General features: G+C 40.9%; 1 protein-coding gene across 1 annotated transcript in view; it reads right to left on the bottom strand.

Annotated features, from left to right (window-relative positions):
- Positions 1–672: 672 nt before the first annotated feature.
- POLD3 (DNA polymerase delta 3, accessory subunit) overlaps positions 673–18,799 on the bottom strand; it is a 72,213-nt gene continuing 54,086 nt past the window's right edge. The window contains exons 10-12 of the mRNA XM_007490982.3: positions 14,904–15,016; positions 12,230–12,308; positions 673–2,899 (exon numbers count right to left, since the gene is read on the bottom strand). Coding sequence (XP_007491044.1) covers positions 2,697–2,899; positions 12,230–12,308; positions 14,904–15,016 — 395 coding nt within the window. The 3' untranslated portion in view covers positions 673–2,696. The remainder of the gene's footprint in view (positions 2,900–12,229; positions 12,309–14,903; positions 15,017–18,799) is intronic.

Genomic DNA, 18,799 nt, shown 5'->3' on the forward strand with positions numbered 1-18,799 from the left:
CATTTACCTGTTAAATTTCTTCTCATCCTTTAAAAACCCAACTTGAATAGCACCTCTTTCAGGAAGCCTTCCATGATCCCCTATAATCAGTAATAATCTCTCTGTGATCATAACATCATCATTCTTGTACTTCAAAGACAATTTTGTATCTGCCATTTGTGTGATACAAATGGGTTATAGCCTCTCTAAGATCCATGAAAGTAAGGTCCACATCTTTTCTATCCTTGTTTTCTTTCTAGTAGTAAGCACAGTACTCTCACAAGTATAGGAGCTCATTAAATACATGCTGACTTAAAGAGCCAAAAAATTTTCCTTATTTAACCAATCTTTAGATTTAGATTTCTAGATGAACAGCCAGCATAATGCTTTTAAACAATGCAGCAACCAGCCAATGACCTTGGACACACTCCAGGTAGGGCTAACACAATGTCTGAGGACATGACTGTAAAGAGAATGTCGTCCTAAATGAACTGAAAATGATGCTAGTTGGAACGAAGAGGTATCCAGCAGAGCCACAAAAAATGACGGAGGCGGCAAATAGCTTGTCTCTCAGACCACAGGGTGTACAGTTTTAACCTTTATAAACTGAAAACAAGTCTGCATCCTGTTAAGAGTTTAAAAAACTGCACACATTGCTGCTGTCCTGTCAAATTAAAGAACACATTAGACAACTCAGTTTAAATCATTTTTTAAAAAACAACCTCTCAGATTTATCAAACTATGAATAACATGGTACATATTACCTTGAAAAAAACCCCAACATTCTAAGATTACTTGCTAAGCTGTTTTTACAAGGGAAAGCTTTGCAGACAGCTCAATATTTAGGGAGCTTTTCGAATATGTAACACAGATCACAGGATTTGTGTTATCCCTACAAGACAGAGCAACTAATAGTTTCTCTAATTCAGGGATCAGCTTTTTCAGTGATGCTTAGATGGCTATTACTGGTCTTAATTCAATGTTACTGTTTAGAATAAACTTTCAGCACTAATAATAAAAATAAACATTTCAACAGGCTTCTCTCTTCAGAGGTAACATTCTTTGTAAAGGCTTGCTCAAGAGTCCAGGTTTCCCATCCTTTCTGAACAAAGGCCCCATTCCCATTAAGAAACAGTTATGGGATAAGCCAACCCTTACTCAGCTTGCTGCACAGGCCATAATATACTAATGTCCTTATACATAAAGCCAAAATTCACCCTGAGAACTTCTGGTCTTAATAGAGCCCCTAGAGGCTACTTTGGCTGGAAAGCCCTGGGTGATGGTTATTAATGAAGCTCATTATGAAGCCTGGGGTCAGTCATAACCCTAACCTTAAATAGCAGACAGCTGATTACACTGCCTACTACCTCAGCCACCTTAACGATCCTCTTTCAGAATGTAAGCAGCAAGTCAGACGTCTCCAGTCCTTGGTCTGTTATTCAAGATGGGGAAGACTGACCTACTAGCACCGTGTATATGTCTCACTAACGCTGATTGTTAGTGATTGCCATGCTTGGGTGAGTCCATTTCAGATCATTCTATTTAACCTTAAGAGAAATCACTTTTAAAAAAGATACAATTACAATAAATGATTTATTGATTGTTTTAAGGGATTTTCCCCTCAAAAGAACAAGTTAAAAAATTTCCCTTGCTTTTTTGAACTGTGTATGTACCTTTTCCTTTCAGCTATCTCCTTGTGTACCCTAATTTCCTGGGCAAATACACAGTGGTGCTGAATAAAGGTCCAGAAGAACAACATCTGTGTTTCTGGGCTTAAAACCTTTCCCAGTCCAGGGTAGTTCCCCAGAGAGTTGTACTGAGGTTGCATTTCCTTCAGAAGAACAAAGATTTTTCATCCTCCCTGCCTGTGATTCACAAGAAGGCTCCTCCTTAGCTGGGCTTCAATTTCTGGGTGCTCAGAGAGGATTGGGGGGTGGGGAGGAAGCCACCCAACACAACAGAACATACTCACTGTGTCAGTAGCATGACAACTCATCTAATATCTTCTGTGTTAACTTTAACTACCTTTTTGCCAAGCTGAATACAATCATAAAATATTTTCGGGCTCTCAGCCTGGAGCCCTTCCCAAGACAAGAACTGGGGACAAAGATGTAGAGGGCTTTTGTGAAGGAGACCCAACACAAGTCTGGGCCAGGTGGCAGGATACTTTTATAATGGAGGAAAAGAAAATGATAGGGAGGTTTTTGTTATAAGGCTTAGTAAGCCCAATCAAGATTTAAAGGCAGCAAGAAAACGGCTTGTTTCTTTTTCTTTTGGGGGACAGGGGTTGAGGAGGGCAGTGGAGGAGGAGAGGGCTTAGGAAGGAGAGAGAATTCATCCACTGAAGTTCAAGGGGCTGCTCCAAACAAACAGGCAGAATACAAAGGCAGGTATTAAGAGGAACACAAATGAAGCAGGGACAGGGGTAGGTGGGCCAGGATACACTAGCCATTCAAGGACTTCTTGAACAAGTCTATTGCCTGTCTACTACAGACTGAAGAAAGGCTGTGCTTTAAATAGAATAAGAAGAATCAGAAGAAAAGCAGCTTTTGAAATGTGCCCTTGTGCTTTCCTTCTAGGAGATGCCCCTTTAAGTCTGAGGTGAGGAGCAAGATGTACTCACTTACACAGTAAGCAAGCAAGAGAGTGGATGCCCATCTGAACACATGGGATGGGAGGGCCTGCTCCAGCAGCCAGCCTCTGTAGGAAGAGGCTGTTTATTTCTTCTGGAAGAAGCCTGTAATGGACACCTGTCTGTTGGCTTTGCCAGGGGCAGCTGCCCCCTTCTTGAGGCCCTTTCGTTCCTCCTTGGGATCCTTCTTCACAGCCACCGAGGAGGGTCTCTGTAAGAATGTTGTCTTCACTTTAAACTCCTCTTCGCTGTCTGTGCAGGATTCACTTTCATAAGTCTTTTCTGTCACTGTTGGAAAAAGAATGAAAAAAAAGCATCACAAATGGGCAGAGTCCAATGAGACTGGGATAATCTAAATGCTCTTGAAATTCGCTCTTCCAGTTCTAAATCTTGTCAGTCAACAGTCAGTCAATAAATATTTATTAAGTACCTACTACATTACAGGTACTGCACATTTAGGATACAATGAAAGGCCAAAGAGACCCTCCTCTCAGGGAACTCACAGATTAATGGGGAAGATAACCTGCAAACAACAACATATAAACAAATTATAGGTAGTAAGTGGGAAGCAGAAGCATCAATGGAGGCTGGAATAGTTTCTTGAGTTGTGGGGAGAGAAAAAGAGAAAGGGAGACGGAGGGGGAAGAGAGGAAGGCTGTGGGGGAAAGAGGGAGAGAGACAAATAGAGACAGAAAGAGGGGAGAGAGAGGGAGAGACACAAATAGAGGCAGAAAGAGGGAAGAGGGGGGGGGGATGAAGGGGGAGAGAGGGAGAGACAGAGACAGAGACAGAGAGACAGAGAGAGAAACATGGCCCAGGGTGGGGGAAGGATGGGGTGAATAATGCCCAAAAAGGAGTGGAGGAAGAAGAGGGAAATTATCAAGGGCTTTAAAAGCAAAACATTGGATTTGATGACTGATTTTAAAGGTGATGGAGCTAGTGGAATTGACCAGGGGGAGAAATAGTTAGACCTGTATTAAAGATGGGACTGGGGAGAGATTGGTGCAGGCAGACTAGGCATGAGGTGATCAGAAGATGCACTAGAATAGGGGCAATATAAGAGAAAAGAAGAGGATTTATGGAAGAGATGTTACAGGGCAGCTAGGTAGCATAGTAGGTAGTGCCAGACCTGAAGTCAGGAGGACCTAGGTTCAAATATGGTCTCAGACACATCCAAGCTGTGTGACCCTAGGCAAGTCACTTAACAATCATGAATGTCCAGACTTTGCTGCTTTTCTGTCTTGGAATTGATACTAAGTCAGAAGGTAAGGATGTTACAAAAAAAAGTAATAAACCTTAAGGGAAGATTGAATATGAAGGGTGAGGAAAAAGTCATGAGGCAGGATGATACCTCAGTTTTGAGCCTGGGTGAGTGGTAAGACAGTAGTGCCCTTGGCAGTAACAGTGAAGTTAAAGTTAGGAAGAGGAGAGGGTTTTGAGGGGGAAAAGACAGTGAATTCAGTTTTAGACAGGTTGAGCTTTACAGAATATCCAGTTCAAGATATACAAAAGATATCTGGAGACAGGAAAGGGGGTGAGCAGGAAGGCCAGGGCACAGAAATAACTGAATCCATGTAAAGCTGATAAGATTGCCAAGTGGAATAGTATAAAGGGAGAAGAGAAAAGGGCCCAAGATCAAGCTCTAGGGAATAGCCACCTTTAGTGGGAATGACTTGGATGCAGATCCAGCAAAGGAGACTGAGAAGGAGTGGTCAAATAGGAGAACCAAAAGAAAAGTGGCACCATGAAAACCTGGAAAGAAGAGACTATCAATGAAAAAAGGATGGTAAGATAGTATCGAAGACAGAAGAGAAATCAAGAAGGATGAAGACTGATAAAAGGTCACTAAATTTGGCAATTAAGAGATTGTTACTCTGGAGAGAACTGTTTTGGTTGGACATGGTCATAAGCCAAACTATAGGGAGTTAAGAAAGAGGAAAAGAAGTGATAGTAGACAGCCTTCTCAAGTTTAGCCACAAAAAGGAGTCAAGACATGGGACAAGAAATAGCTAGAAGGGACGGATGGATCAAGTGAGGGTTTTTTAAGGACAGAGGATCTTCAAAGTTAGTCTATTATAGTTTTAGGCAACTTGAACTATATGGAGGTTTTTCTCCTCCATTAGGTACAAATCTGCTTCTCTGAATTTCTTACTCCCTACTTCAAGTTCTGCTCTATGGAGCCAAAAAGAACAAGTCTAATCCTTCTTCAAAGATTCGAAGACAATTATTTTCCCCCTAAGTTTTCTCTTCAAACTAAACAGTATCAGTCCCTTTAATTGGTTCTCATATAATGTGGCCCCTATGTCTCTCAATAGTCTTCACCTTCCTCTGGACACACTCCAATTTGTCAATGTCCTGAAAATGTAGTGTCCAGAAGGAAACACGATCTTCTTACAGATATGTTTAAATTGGGACAGAGAACAGAAAATCTATCAACATTTTGGAGCAGCATACCTACATTAGTGCAACCTAGGATCAAACTGTTATTCAGATTGAGATTATAGTCCACTAAAGTATAATGTATGCAAAGTACAGAAAATATGTTAGGCCAAACAAGATTATAATGGGCAGTTAAAGGAGGATACAGTACTAAAAGTGACTAGACTATAATTCAAAGTCTAGAAAAATCAGGGTGATTTCTGGGTAAAATAAGACTACTTGGACTAAGGGCAGATAAACATGTGGACCTGGCAAGGGCTGTGACTACCAGAGCCAACTGGGATGGGTAGTCTGTTTGACTAGCCTCGTCTCCGAGGAAATTATCACCAAGAGGAATAGCACTGAATTTTGGGTCAGAGTACTAGGAGTTTGCTACTCACTATATCACTTAACCTCTCTGAGCCTCAGTTCTTCATCTGAAAATGAAGAGATAGACTAGATGGCCTCTGAAGTCCTTTCCAGATCTAAACCAATGATTTTATAATAAGTAATCCTATGACCAGTTCTATTACCTGGGTGACGTTGGAGAAGCCATCAAAACCCTCTAAAATTCCATTTCTTCTTCTGAAGAATAAGGAAGTCACACCAGATGATCTTAAAAGAGTACTTCCAATGCTAAATCCTAGGACTTAATGACTTTTTGTTCTAGGACCCTTTACTTGGGTCTGTAACTCTTGGCCTTCTAGTTCTAAACATCTTCTAGAACCTAATCTGAACTCAACTATGCATCTGTCTATATGCTGGCTTTGGTTATAGCTTGACTTTTAGCCTGTCTAATAACTTCTGACCTACTGGACACTCAGTTACTTATATAACATAAATGACAAGAGCCAGCATACTGTTTGCAATAAAACATTAGATAAAGTGTCAGGAAACCTAGGTTCTGACTCTGAATCTGGATAACTTTAGTTTTCTCCCTCTCTCGGCCTTTATTTGTTTATAAAATGTGAGGAGTAAAGCAGATGATCTCTAAGATTCCTTTTAGTTCTAAAACCCTATTAGTTTCTCTAATGAGAATTCACCTATTTAATTGGGGCTTCAACTAAGCCCAAGAACACAAAAGCAGAAAGGGTAAAGCTGCTATAGAACTCACATCTCCTGACTCCAAGTTCACTCTACTATCACATGCCCCCGCCTTCCATAAGACTCCCTCTGGAGAAGATGAATTTAGTACCCCCTGTCCTTGGCCAAATATTCCTTTCACAACTGAGCTGATATGCTCATCAGCATCATCCTGGAGAACAGGTTCAGAGTGTCTGAAGGTTATTTGTTCCCAGAGAACCTCCTGCTCTCAAAATCCTGAGCTCACTTCCTGACTCCTCAGGAGTCAGAAGCTCTTTTGAATCTTGCCAAATGGGAGACCAGCACTTAGTGATGAGTTAATCTATTTTCAGGGGATTTCCATAGGGAAGCATGCCTGTGCATTTAACAATTCTGATCCCAGAAGCTCCCCTTCCCCACAAATCTCTCACTATCCCACTTGGAGAAACACTACTAACATCATCTTCTGGAACCAGGGCCTGGTTTTTGTTAACTCTGCCCTTCATATTAGGGAGCTTTTAAGCACATTCTGGGAGGAAAAGGGGGAAAAAATGTACTTATCAGTAGCAGTCTCTAAGGTATAGAGTTTTGCTCCTCCTTGAGTACGTGTGATTCTATATTCAAACAGGGCAGCTGACAAAAATTATTTATCCTCTCTAGTAATTAGCTCATTAATATGTGAAATGAAAGAGCTTAAATGTGTTTCTGGTTAGCTCATTTGCCAACCTGCCTACAATGCAGTGCCTGGGGCAGTTAAGAACTAGTCGGGACAACATCATTTTGTCAGGCTTCTATTCAACCAGAGTAAGCAATTCTTCCCTCCCCTAAACTCTTATAGGGTTTGATACATTATGCTGAGGATTTGTGTCTTCTGTAGTAGACAGTGGAGGCTGCCATCAATTGATGTCCCTCTTCCCTACTATATCACAAATAGAGGCTTTTAATAAACCAGTATTTTCCAGTTAAAGGGGCCTACCAAAACCACCCAGGTTGTCAGAGAAGCTCCATGATGCACAGTGCTAGATTGGGAGCTGGAGGCCAGGGTTCAACAAAGCTTGACTATGTATCCTCACTAAACCTGTGATAAAAGTCAAATTCATTTCTTTGAACCTCAATGGCACTTTACTAAACTGTTGCAAGGGAAATGTTTTCAAGCACTATATAACCGAGAATCATTATCAACAGGCAATCTGACTTTTACTTGAACTATGAATCCATTCTATAAAATTCCTGAAGGTACTCAGGGCTGTACAATAATAGAAACAGCACATAGTAATAAGTTTGTGACTTCAATAAATTATGTGACTTCAATCAGTCACATAAGCTCTGCATTATCAGTTAGACCATGACCAGTCACTAGAACCTGTACATCCCCTTGGAATAACAGGGAACTTGTGAGACCACCCATCTCACTGCTAGGGAGCTCTATTATCAGGAAGTTCTTACAATGCACTAGAAGATGCTTCCCTTTGGCTCCCATCTAAACATTCTTCCTCATTCTTTCCTCTGGGGTTAAGCAGAATGATCTAACACTTTCTGCCATGCATCTACATACACTATTCTATGATGCTTTCCTAAAAGATAAAATGGTAGCTCTGCATCCAGGACAGACATTAATTTATCTACTTCCAACACTAAGGAAAACAAAACAGAAACTAATAAAAACTGGGACCTTACAGGTTCATAGGATTTTGAGTTGGAAGAAACAGACTATCAAGTTCCCCTGAGACTCAAAGAAGACCAGAACAATTTGTCCACAGTCACAGAAGTAGTAAGTGCCAAGGCAAGATTTGAATCCAGAGTCTTTAAGATTCCAAATCCAGTGGTCTTTCCACTGCCCCCTGACAAGGAGCCAACAGCTTCTCTGCAGTCATTATGTCTTTCTGGAGCTAGTAATATGTAATACATATGCTGCTTTTCTGAGCTGCCATAACAAGGCACCATTTGTGTGGATAACATCTGATTTCTTCCTCACTGACTGGCCTGCAGTTAGAAATCCACACGCCTGGTCCTCCCTCTCCTTCGCCTTGGGGGAGGGGAACTTTCCAAACATATCTCAGGAGGCTAACTTCCCTGCTTCTGCTATAAAATGAATTAAAAGGAAAGGCTGGCCATTTAAAACCACCAGGACAAACTCTGATCAGCGACAGGAAAGGACAAGCCTCCTTGTGCTGGTACATTTGGAACAGACTGAACAAGGGGAGGGGTGAGCAAAACTCCTTTGTTGGTAACAGGAGCCAAGATGTATTAGGTTAAGCTCTGGACTCAAATATTTCAGAAGGAAAAAAATCTCTATTGGAGAAGTAATTTTCATTGTTGCATCCAGGGCTCTTAACTATCCTAACTGAATTGAGCAGCGCAAAAAAGCCTGCAAGCAAGCACCGGGCCAAAACTGAACTCCTAGGTTTTGAACAAAGCCACAAGTACTTAGCATCTACCCCCCCCCCCCCCCCCCCCAGTGAACTCATTCTCCTCACATGGCCATGCTTTATTTTACTTCATTTTTTGGTGTGAAGAAGGAGAAAAAGGTCTGACCTGAGTGTGTGTGTAGCACCTCTACCCTCCTCTTTTTTTTTAAAGGGAAGAGAAAATCAGAAAGTTTAAAAGCAAACATACATATATGTATAATCAATAACAATGAAAACCAAAGAACTTAAACAGGTACCATTAAAAGATGGAGGGCTAAACAAGGTCTGAAACAAAGGACAAGTTTTGGTATTTAACAAATGCTAGTTCCTAACAGTATACACTGCAATTAAGACTAAATGGCACTTTTCCAATGCAGAAGGAGACAGACGAATTTGAAGGATTTAGGACAGAAATAAAAAATAGGTCTTCTAGTCCAATCTCTTCATTTTACAGAGGAAAAACCCAAGACCCAGAAAAAGTTAAATAACTTGATCAAGGTAATGAGTAACTTAGCTGTTAAGCTGCCTTTCTAGAAAAGAGACTTCTCTCATATAGCAGGACCCCACACAAATCTGAATTTTAAAAATGAAAACTAGAAGAAAGAGAGGAATCTCTCTCAAGTAGACTCAAGTTCAATTAAGTGGTAAGGGAACTAATCATGTTAATAAATTAGCTTATGTTTACATAGAACCATAGTTTATAAACTACTTTTCTCACAATAATATTTGTACTACTTGTTAACAGAATTAGGATTTCCATCCGACAGAAGGAACTAGAGCTCCTGAAAGTTAAACAACTCAACAAAAGGGTCAGAGAGCTAGTCATTCTGCATTAGTCAAAGATACCAAGCACCTGGGTTTGTACCCCAAAGAGACAATAAGGAAAAAGACTTGTACGAGAATATTCATAGCTGTGCTCTTTGTGGTGGCCAAACATTGGAAAATGAGGGGATGACCTTCAATTGGGGAATGGCTGAACAAATTGTGGGATATGTTGGTGATGGAATACTATCGTGCTCAAAGGAATAATAAAGTGGAAGAATTCCATGGAGACTGGAACAACCTCCAGGAAGTGATGCAGAGTGAGAGGAGCAGAACCAGGAAAACATCGTACACAGAGACTGATACATTGTGGTACAATTGAACGTAATGGACTTCTCCATTAGTGGCAATGCAATGTCCCTGAACAATCTGCAGGGATCTAGGAGAAAAAAACACTATCCACAAGCAGAGGACAAACTGTGGGAGTAAAAACACCGAGGAAAAGCAACTGCTTGACTACAGGGGTTAAGGGGACATGTCTGAGGAGAGACTCTAAATGAACACTCTAATGCAAATACCAACAACATGGAAATGGGTTCGAATCAAGAACACATGTGAAACCCAGTGGAATCGTGCGTCGACAATGGGGGGGTGGGGGTGGGGATGGGGGGAGAAAATGATCTTTGTCTCCAATGAATAATGTTTTGAAATGACCAAATAAAATATTGTTTTTAAAAAGAAAAGATACCAAGCACCAAGACTCCAATCCCTTGACTCTACTTTTGGCTCTCTGCAACACTACATGGACTATACCCATGGTGGCAATTAGGACTAGGAAATCTAGGTTATTAGACCAAGATGAGTAGAAGAGAGATGGCAAATTCTATACCCTCCACATATAGAAATGCTAGAATTTGTGAAACCTCTCTGGGTATCAGGTCATACAGCTAAAAAGGGCATACAAGACAGAACTCATATGTCCACGCTTTGCACACTAGTAGATGCTTAACAAATCTCTGCTGAATTGAATTGTGGGAAATGTATTCGCAAAGTTGGCTAGAGAAAAACTAACAAACCACTTATAGGCAGACTGAGCTGAGACTTGGGTTGAAGAGTTAAAAGCCCCCATGATCAGGTCTCAACTCCAGTACTTAACAGCTGCAGGACCATGAGCAAGTCATTTAAGACTGAAACTCTAAAGGTTTCATGTGAAATTCAAGACAATCAAAATTTAGTGCAGAATGTGTAAAGGCCTTATTTGTTCAGACACATGAGTGAAGCCAAACTCTTGAGGGCTGTGCTCAGGATAGGAAGGAGCTAGCAAGTCCACCACTAAGCAACAAAATTTTCTTCAAACAGGGGCCAGGGATGACAGTTGACCTTGCCTGAGGACTGATCTAGCAACCCCAGAGAGGAACAGGCTCAGTAGTGAAGCTTTTATATCTATTAAGTCCTCGTCCACACTGAAAGAATCATGGCTCTGTCCAAGTACCTGAAGGACTTACAGAACACCACTTTTTAACAGAGGGTTAAGAATACTTGAGATTTTTTTCCTCATGGAGTGTTGTGAAGATAGCACCCTAGAAACATGTTATTATTAGAACACTTTGCCTCATAATGCCTCAAAATAAGAACATAAAAGCAGAAGAAAACTGGATAGCACAAAGGAAGAAGCATTGCATTTGGAGTTGAACCAAATCTGGAACTGAGGTCAAACCTCTGTTCCAACACTTAAGATTTGGGGGATCATGTCCATGTCACCACTTTTCTGGGCTAAAATTTGCTTGTCTATAAAATGAGGGGGCGGGGGGGGGGGGGGGCTAGCTGAGCTCTAAGGTGCTTCCCTATGTAAAGTCCCCTCCTCTCAAGGACAACGCAGTGAGAAGCAGGAGGAGGTTCCTAACCACACAATTTCCTGTAGACTCTTCTCCCTTATTGGTAACTTAGCTAATATCAATCATCTATTGTAAACCTTAAAATTTCTTAGACTTATAAATGTTGGAAATTTCACCATTGGGAAATTTCATACTTGAAAAATTTCCTACTGATAGTCTATTGGAATGTGAACCCCCCCTTGGCATGGGAGGGTCCTTCTCCTCCCTACTTAAGATTACTTTAGGACAGAAACCTTTTGCTGAACAATGGAAAGGGCTTTGACCTATGCCTAAGCATAGAACAGGAAGTTCTTTGAGTCATGATTGATTTTAGAATTGATACAATAGAGATACTTGGAATGACAGAACCAGGTCTTGGAACTTTCAATCTCCACCCTACTCAGGGTAACAGGATTTAGGAAGGACTGCAGCAAAGGATCAAGATTTAATTATTTGAGAATATGACCTTCAACAGACATGTGCAAAGCCACAGACCTCTGGGCAGTCCTGGGTTAAGCTAGAGCCACCATTGGCACAGGGAAGACATGGACAGTGATTGGTAGATGTGAGAACTGAGGGGAGGGAACTTGGATGGTTTCCTTAAAGATAGCAGGGTCTGAAGACTGAGAGGGTTGGAGAGTTTTTGCTCTGAGAGGTTGTGCTCTGAGAAGCTTGCTCTGAAGGAGGCTGGAGGTGGAGGCCCCTGAGACTGTTTCTCCATTTTGGTCACGCGAGTGATAGGGACTGGTCTTTTTTCTTTGCCTCAGCTATCTAAGGGCTTGGGCCTTTTGGCCCAGCCTAAACAGAGGGGGTATTTAAGCCCTATTCTCTTTTCCTCTCTCCCTCTCTCCCTCTCTCCCTCTCTCTCTCTCTCTCTCTCTCTCTCTCTCTCTCATACCTTTCTTCCTCCTGTTTGTAATTAAAAACTCCATAAAAGGTTGACTGCTAACTTGAGTTTTCATTTAGGAATTACATAGCTGAATTCCTTGGCAACCTTAAATTAATATATATCAGTCTTTTAAAGTGATTTCCTTGTCACACTATTTAAAAACATGTCATTCCATTTTAGTGCCAGGAGACCTCCTGTCTCTTACCCATGCATCCTTCTTCATCCTCAAAGGTTCTAGTCTTCAAAACTCTCTTCCGTTTTCTCTTCTTTTCTCCACTTGAGGCCTGAAGGATCAGAAATGACAAAGCAAACGTAACTAACTGATAGCTACACAATCCCAAGAGACATTGACAACATTTCACAAACTAAGCCACTGAATACTTTTGAGCTAGAAAGAAAAGGAAGAATTCTATGATTCTGCAGAAGATGGTATGTAGTTCAGGCACTGAGAACAGTTAGGTTTGGAGAAAGGAGGCAGGATGTCACCTGTGAGGAACAGCAAAAAGGCCAATCTGGCTGGACTATGGAATGTGCATAAGAAGTAAGGCCAAAAAAAGTTGGAGAAACAGTGTGGGATCAGGTTTAAAAACCAAAGGGAAGAGGCTACTGCTCAACCTGAAAGAAATAAGAAGACACTGGACCAAAGATCAGGAGAAAGGCTGAGCCTGGACATGTATATCTACAGAGAGATGTTAATTACACCTGTGGGAGCTGATGGGGAGGTAGCCTGGGAGAATATACAGAGTGAGGAGTGGTAGATAACACCATAAGATTACAAACCTAGAAAAATGGATGTCTAAACATCTTAGACTTAGAAATCTAGAAGACCTGAGTTTAAATCTTGACTGACACATAATATCTGTGTGATTCTGGACAAATAAAATAACTTCTCTGAGACTTGGCTTCATCATCTATAAAAGATTTGCCTCTAAGATCCCTCCCAGCTCTAAATCTATGATTTATAAACAATAATGGCCAAGTGAGAGTGTAAAGACAAAAGAGGAACATTAAACAAATCTCTAACCAATGGAAGAATATAGTCTTGAACTTAGGTCTCCGAAGTCCCAGTGCTTTCTTACTTCCATGCTGATTTTAACTCCACTGGGAGAAAACATCTCAAGGCTCTTCTCTCCCTCAGAACTTTGCTAAATCCTCTCAGTTAGGGGGTAGGTTATTTTTGAATCAATGGACATATATATTTTTAACTCTTAGTTATCTACATTAATCCAATTTAAATTAATAAACACTTATTAAACACCTACTGTGGGCAAGATACAAATGACACAAAGACAAAAAAAAATCTATGCTCTTGCTAAGGGGGTACAATATTTATAGCAGCAGCTAGCATTTATAGAGCATTTTAAGATCTATAAAGAGTTTTACATAGGTTATTTCATTTTTGATCCCTAAAATAACCCTAGGAAGTAGATGCTATTATTATCCTCATTTTATAGATGAGGAAACTGAGACAAAAAGGATTTAAGTGAGTTGTCCAGGCTCACACAACTAGTGTCTTAGGCAAGCATCAAACTCAATTCTTCTTGACTTCATGCTTAGGCCAGCACTTATTAGGACTATACCTAGCACACAGTAGGCACTAAATAAATGTTTACTGACTAACTCCTATGCTAGTGCTTGCTCACTGACAGGTTCAGAGGGAGTCATTGAAGCTTCTTAAGAGGGACTGTCATAATCAGTCTAGGACTTTAAGAAAATTATTTTAGAAGCTAATTCACACTAAAGAAGTGAGATTAGAAAGCAAGGAGACTAATTAGAAGACTAAAAAAGTCCAAGCAAGATATGAAGAGTTCATGATAAGAGAAAGATGGGTAAGAAATAAATAGATGATATTGAGAAAAGAATTGCATCCAAATTTCAGGACTCAGAAGATTTAGGTTGGAATTCTAGCTCTGTCAGTTTCTATATGACCTCAGAGGTTTTAATTAACTCCTTGAAGAATTTAGCTTCCTAATCTGTCAAGTAAGGGAAAACAGTATTGCCCTGTTCACTTCAGAATTGTTGTGAGGGTCAAACAGAGCTCTCTACATGAAGTACTTTATAAATCAACAAAACAATAGTAAGGAACATATCTGAATAAAAAGAGCACTGGATTTGGCAGCAGCATGTTGAGGTTTCAAATCCTTGTTCTGCCACTTACTAGATGACTAGTATTACTCTAGACAAGTCATTTAACTTTGTGGGGCTCAGTTTATTCATTTGTAAAATGAAGGAGTTGGACTCATGTCTGCTGATGACTATTCCAGTTATAAATCAATGAGCCTATTATCTATGAGACTATACTAAATCAGTATCCACTATTATTATTTCCCTATTTGCTAAACTAGTGCACTATTCAACCTCCTTATAGGAGAGCTGTTAGAATGCTGTAAAAATGAGTCACTTGAATCTGCCCTACTCGTCTCGTTCTGTATTTTTAGCAAATTGTCAGTCATATACCTTGAAATAGCTAGGAGGTCTCATCTCAGACCATCTCAGGTTCCCTTGCCAAATCTAAGAGAAGGGAAAAGGTGTGGCAGCTCTGCCACACACAGCTGTAGGCACAATGGGCAGATAACAGGTATACAAATATTTAAGGGCACATGGGTAAAAAGCCTTCTTCAATTGAAGAATAATTCATGACAATAATCAAAGGAGCAACAACATCTATTTATATACTGTGTGTTTTTTTTTTGTTTAACAAAGCACTTTGTGCACAATCCTATGGCACTGGTAGGGAAAATATCACCCCTACTGTACAGAAGAGGAAACAGATTCAGAGTTGACTTGTCCATGATTATCCAAATAGCATGGGCAATGTGGCAGAGGCAGAGAAAGAAGGAAGACTGAAAGGCAACAGGAAGCCCCAGGCACATTTTTACCTTGATGGAAGGAGGCTCTGGCTCAGTCTTTGGGGCTAGCTCAGGAAGGGGAGACTGAGGAGGGCCTGAAGGTGGTGACTCAGCTTCATAAGCCTCTGGAGAATCTGGCAGGACTGCAAGGAAAACCAATTAGAGAGATCAGAACTATATGCACTATCTGGTCTTCTGTTTATACTTGCCTTTACCAGGGGAATTTATGGTATTGCGCAAGTTAAAATAAAAGAACACAAGTCTTTTTCCTTACCAGTCAGAAAGCAAACAGGAGGTTGTATATTTAACCTGGGCCTATGTGAACACATAAATAGCATATTGCCCCAAATAGATGGACACTATTGGCAGGCAAAGTAGGTGGCTAGCATTAGGCAAACAAAGCCTACTTGGGGGTCTTTCTCTAACAGAATATATCATGATATTATGGCTGGAACCTGTGGTTTGAGAGTATTTTCCTAGTCAAGACTCAGATTTCCAGAGTGTCAGAGCTGGGCTAAAACATATATACACATTACCCAGAGGGTCAGAATTAGAAGAGCCCTTATCATATAATATATATGCCAAGCACTCTGGGAGAATGTGCTAAGTCCTAGTCCAGGACAATTCTGAGGGACTTATAACAAATAATGCTATCCACCTCCAGAGAAAGAACTGTTAAGAGTCAGATGCAGTTAAAAACATACTATTTTTCACTTTATTTGTGTTTTTATTTGGAGATTTCAGTTTTACATTAAGTATTATCTTGCAACAATGACCAATATGGAACCATTCTGCATGATCATACATATACAACCCAGATCAAATCACTTACCTTCTCAAGGAGGGCAGAGGGAAGGGAGGGAGACAATTTGGATTTTATAATCTCAGAAAACAAATGTTGAAAATTGTTATTACATGTAATTAGGAAAATAAGATTTTTTTTAAAAAAGAGAATGTGCTAATGAGTAAACATTACCTATTATTATTATTATTATTATTATTATTATTATGGTAATAGGGAAGGGACCATAAGACATTATCTAGTCCAAATCCTCATTTGAAAGAGGAGGAAACCAAAACCTAGAAAAAGGCAATGACAGAGCCATAGCAGCATTGCTAAGAAATAGCACAATACAGGCCTGAACTTGCTCTCCAAACTCAAACTTATAGCACTCTTTCCCCTCCAGGTGAGGAAGCTTCCTCTGGCTTCTTTGCTCATCCCTCAATAAGAATGTTCTACACTGGGAAGACTGATTGATTGGCCAGTCAACAAGCATCTATTAAGCCTTTACTGTATGCCATGATCTGGGCTAATGAGGGATATAAAGAAAAGCAGGGGGAAAAAAACCCAACCCCAATTTTTTTTAACCCTTACCTTCTGTCCTAGTAACAACTCTAAGACAGAAGGGCAAGGGCTAAGTGAATGGGGTTAAGTGACTTGCCCAGCATCACACGACCAGTTAGTGTCTGAGGCTAGATTTGAACTAGGCCCTCCTGATTAAAGGCCTGGTGCTCTATCCACTGAGCCACCTAGATGCCCCAAATCCATCCATCCTCTCTCTGTCTGTCTGTCTCTCTCTCCCTCCAATGGAAGTTAAGTGACTTGCCCAGGGTCACACAGCTAGGACCTCCTATCTCTAGGTATGGCTCTCAATCAACCGAGTTATCCAGCTGCCCCTTCCCTTCCCTTAAGGAGCTCACATTCTAGTGGAGAAGACAAGATGTAAATAATTATAAGATGTATGCATATAAGATGTATGCAAAGTAAACTGAAGGCAATCTATTAGCCTATGGAAGCCCTTCTGGGTAAGGAAAATGAAGGACATCCCATCTGTTAGCAAATGTGTAAAACCCATGAGTGGAGAAGTCTTAAATCCGCAACTTGACTTATTGCTCAATCTGCATAATGAAGTGTTTGGAGAGGGGACCAAGTAGCTATTTTGCCTCACCTGATCCCTGAATCTCATGCCTCCTTTCAAACTCAACAAGAAATCTGGATCTAAAATTCTCCCCACTGATTAGGTCAGTCAGTATTAAAAATTATGACCACACAGGGTACACGGCCAAATGACCTGCAGAGGTGAAGAAGACTGAACTTCGGCCAATATGAAAACATAAATTATCCACTCAAGCATGAACTCCAACAGTAAACTTTGGAATAAACGATACAGAAACACAATAGGATGTTGCCCAGGATACTAGACTTCAGTCAGCTGGAACAGGATAAGGAACTAACATAGGATAAAAAGGAAGCAGAGACCCAAACAACATCTCTCCCTGAAAGTAAAAGATGCTAAAACAGACAAACTAGAATATTTTTTTTGTTCTGTTTTCCCAAGAAGAGAAAAAAAAAACAAACCCAAAACATGTGGCTCTTAGCCATCACTACTCCTCCCTCTCCGAGCTTGGATAATACTTTGTTTTTCATTTTCTAATGTATCATTTATTCATGCATATTAGTACTCTACATATCATCTCCCCCTCATCTCTAAGCCCCTTATCTAAACACTGTACACCCCTCTTGTCCCTAACACAATACTCAGTGCACAACAGTTGCTTAATAAGTGTTTGATCAAATGGTTCCTGGCCAGGATAGGTGCCTGAACAGGGAGGTAGACCCCCTGGTCCCCATACATATCTCCAGCAAAACCCTCAAGCTCCCCCAAGTCTTAATCAGAATCAGGAAATGCAGTGGAAAACAGAAGACTGAGGGCAATGGAAGAGGGGGGGTCTGATGTCTAGGAATATCGCAGAGCAAAGTATAGTTAGAGATAGGCCTGGGACACTGGGGAACAAACCAAGCTCTCTGTGTCAGTGGTCAGAAAGCCCTGGGGCCATGATGGCAAACCTGTGGCACATGTGCCAAAAAGGGCACACACACCACCACCACCTCACCGAGTTCATTACTAGAAAGGCAGAGGGACTTGGGCAGAGCTGCTCCCCTTCCCTTCTCAGCCACACTTCCCCACCCCTCTGCCCAGAAGCCAATGGGAGCACAAAGTGGGGTAAAGTGGGTGGCTCACAGGTGGCAGAGCTGGTGGGGAGCAGAGCGTTTGGGCCACTTCCCTTCCCCTCTCTACACTTGCTAAGGACATTTCTCACTTCACTGTCCCCTCCACCCAGCAGTCCAACAGGGCTCCCCTATGTGGGGTAAAGGAAGGCGGGGGGGGGGGGAGGGGGTGTCAGGCCAGGTCTCAGCACCTGGTCTCTAAAAGATTCCACATCACTGCCATAGGGTGAGGGCCTCAGAAGCCCAAAGAGAGAGGGGGCGGGTAAGGAATAACACATGAGGCAGTATGGGATGATGGCTCCATAGGCACTAGAATAAACAACAGTTCCATGAGAGGGCAAGAAACGACAAAAATAAATAAATAAATAAATAAATAAATAAATGAAAATCCTTCTCAAATCTAAGAAAATCCAAGATACCTGATATCAAAAAATCAACTGACCTGGGAAACAACTAAAGGAGAAATAATTTAAGAATCATTGGAGTAGGAATAGCTAAGTAGCACAGTAGATAGAATGTCAGATCTGGAGAGAAAGGGTCCTGGGTTCAAATGTGACCTCAGATTACTTCCTACCTATGTGACCCTGGGCAGATCACTTAATCCCAATTGCCTAGAACTTCCTGTTTTTCTGTCTTAGAATAGACACTAAGTCTGAAGTAAGAGTTAAAAAAAAAAGTTACTGGACTAACTAAAAACTATGATTAAAAAAAAAAAACCTGGAAAATATTGATACATTTTAAGAAATCATAAGTTAAAATTATATATCTATTAGAACCAGAGGGCAAAGTGTAGATAAGAAGATTCCACTCATCACTTTAAGGAACCCCTAAAGGAAAAGTTCTAGGAATGACATTCCAAAAGGTACCCACTTCAAAGACAAAACACTATCATCCTCCAGAAAGAAGCAGTTCAAGT

The sequence above is a fragment of the Monodelphis domestica genome, chromosome 4 (assembly GCF_027887165.1).
Source record: "Monodelphis domestica isolate mMonDom1 chromosome 4, mMonDom1.pri, whole genome shotgun sequence".
Taxonomy (NCBI): domain Eukaryota; kingdom Metazoa; phylum Chordata; class Mammalia; order Didelphimorphia; family Didelphidae; genus Monodelphis; species Monodelphis domestica.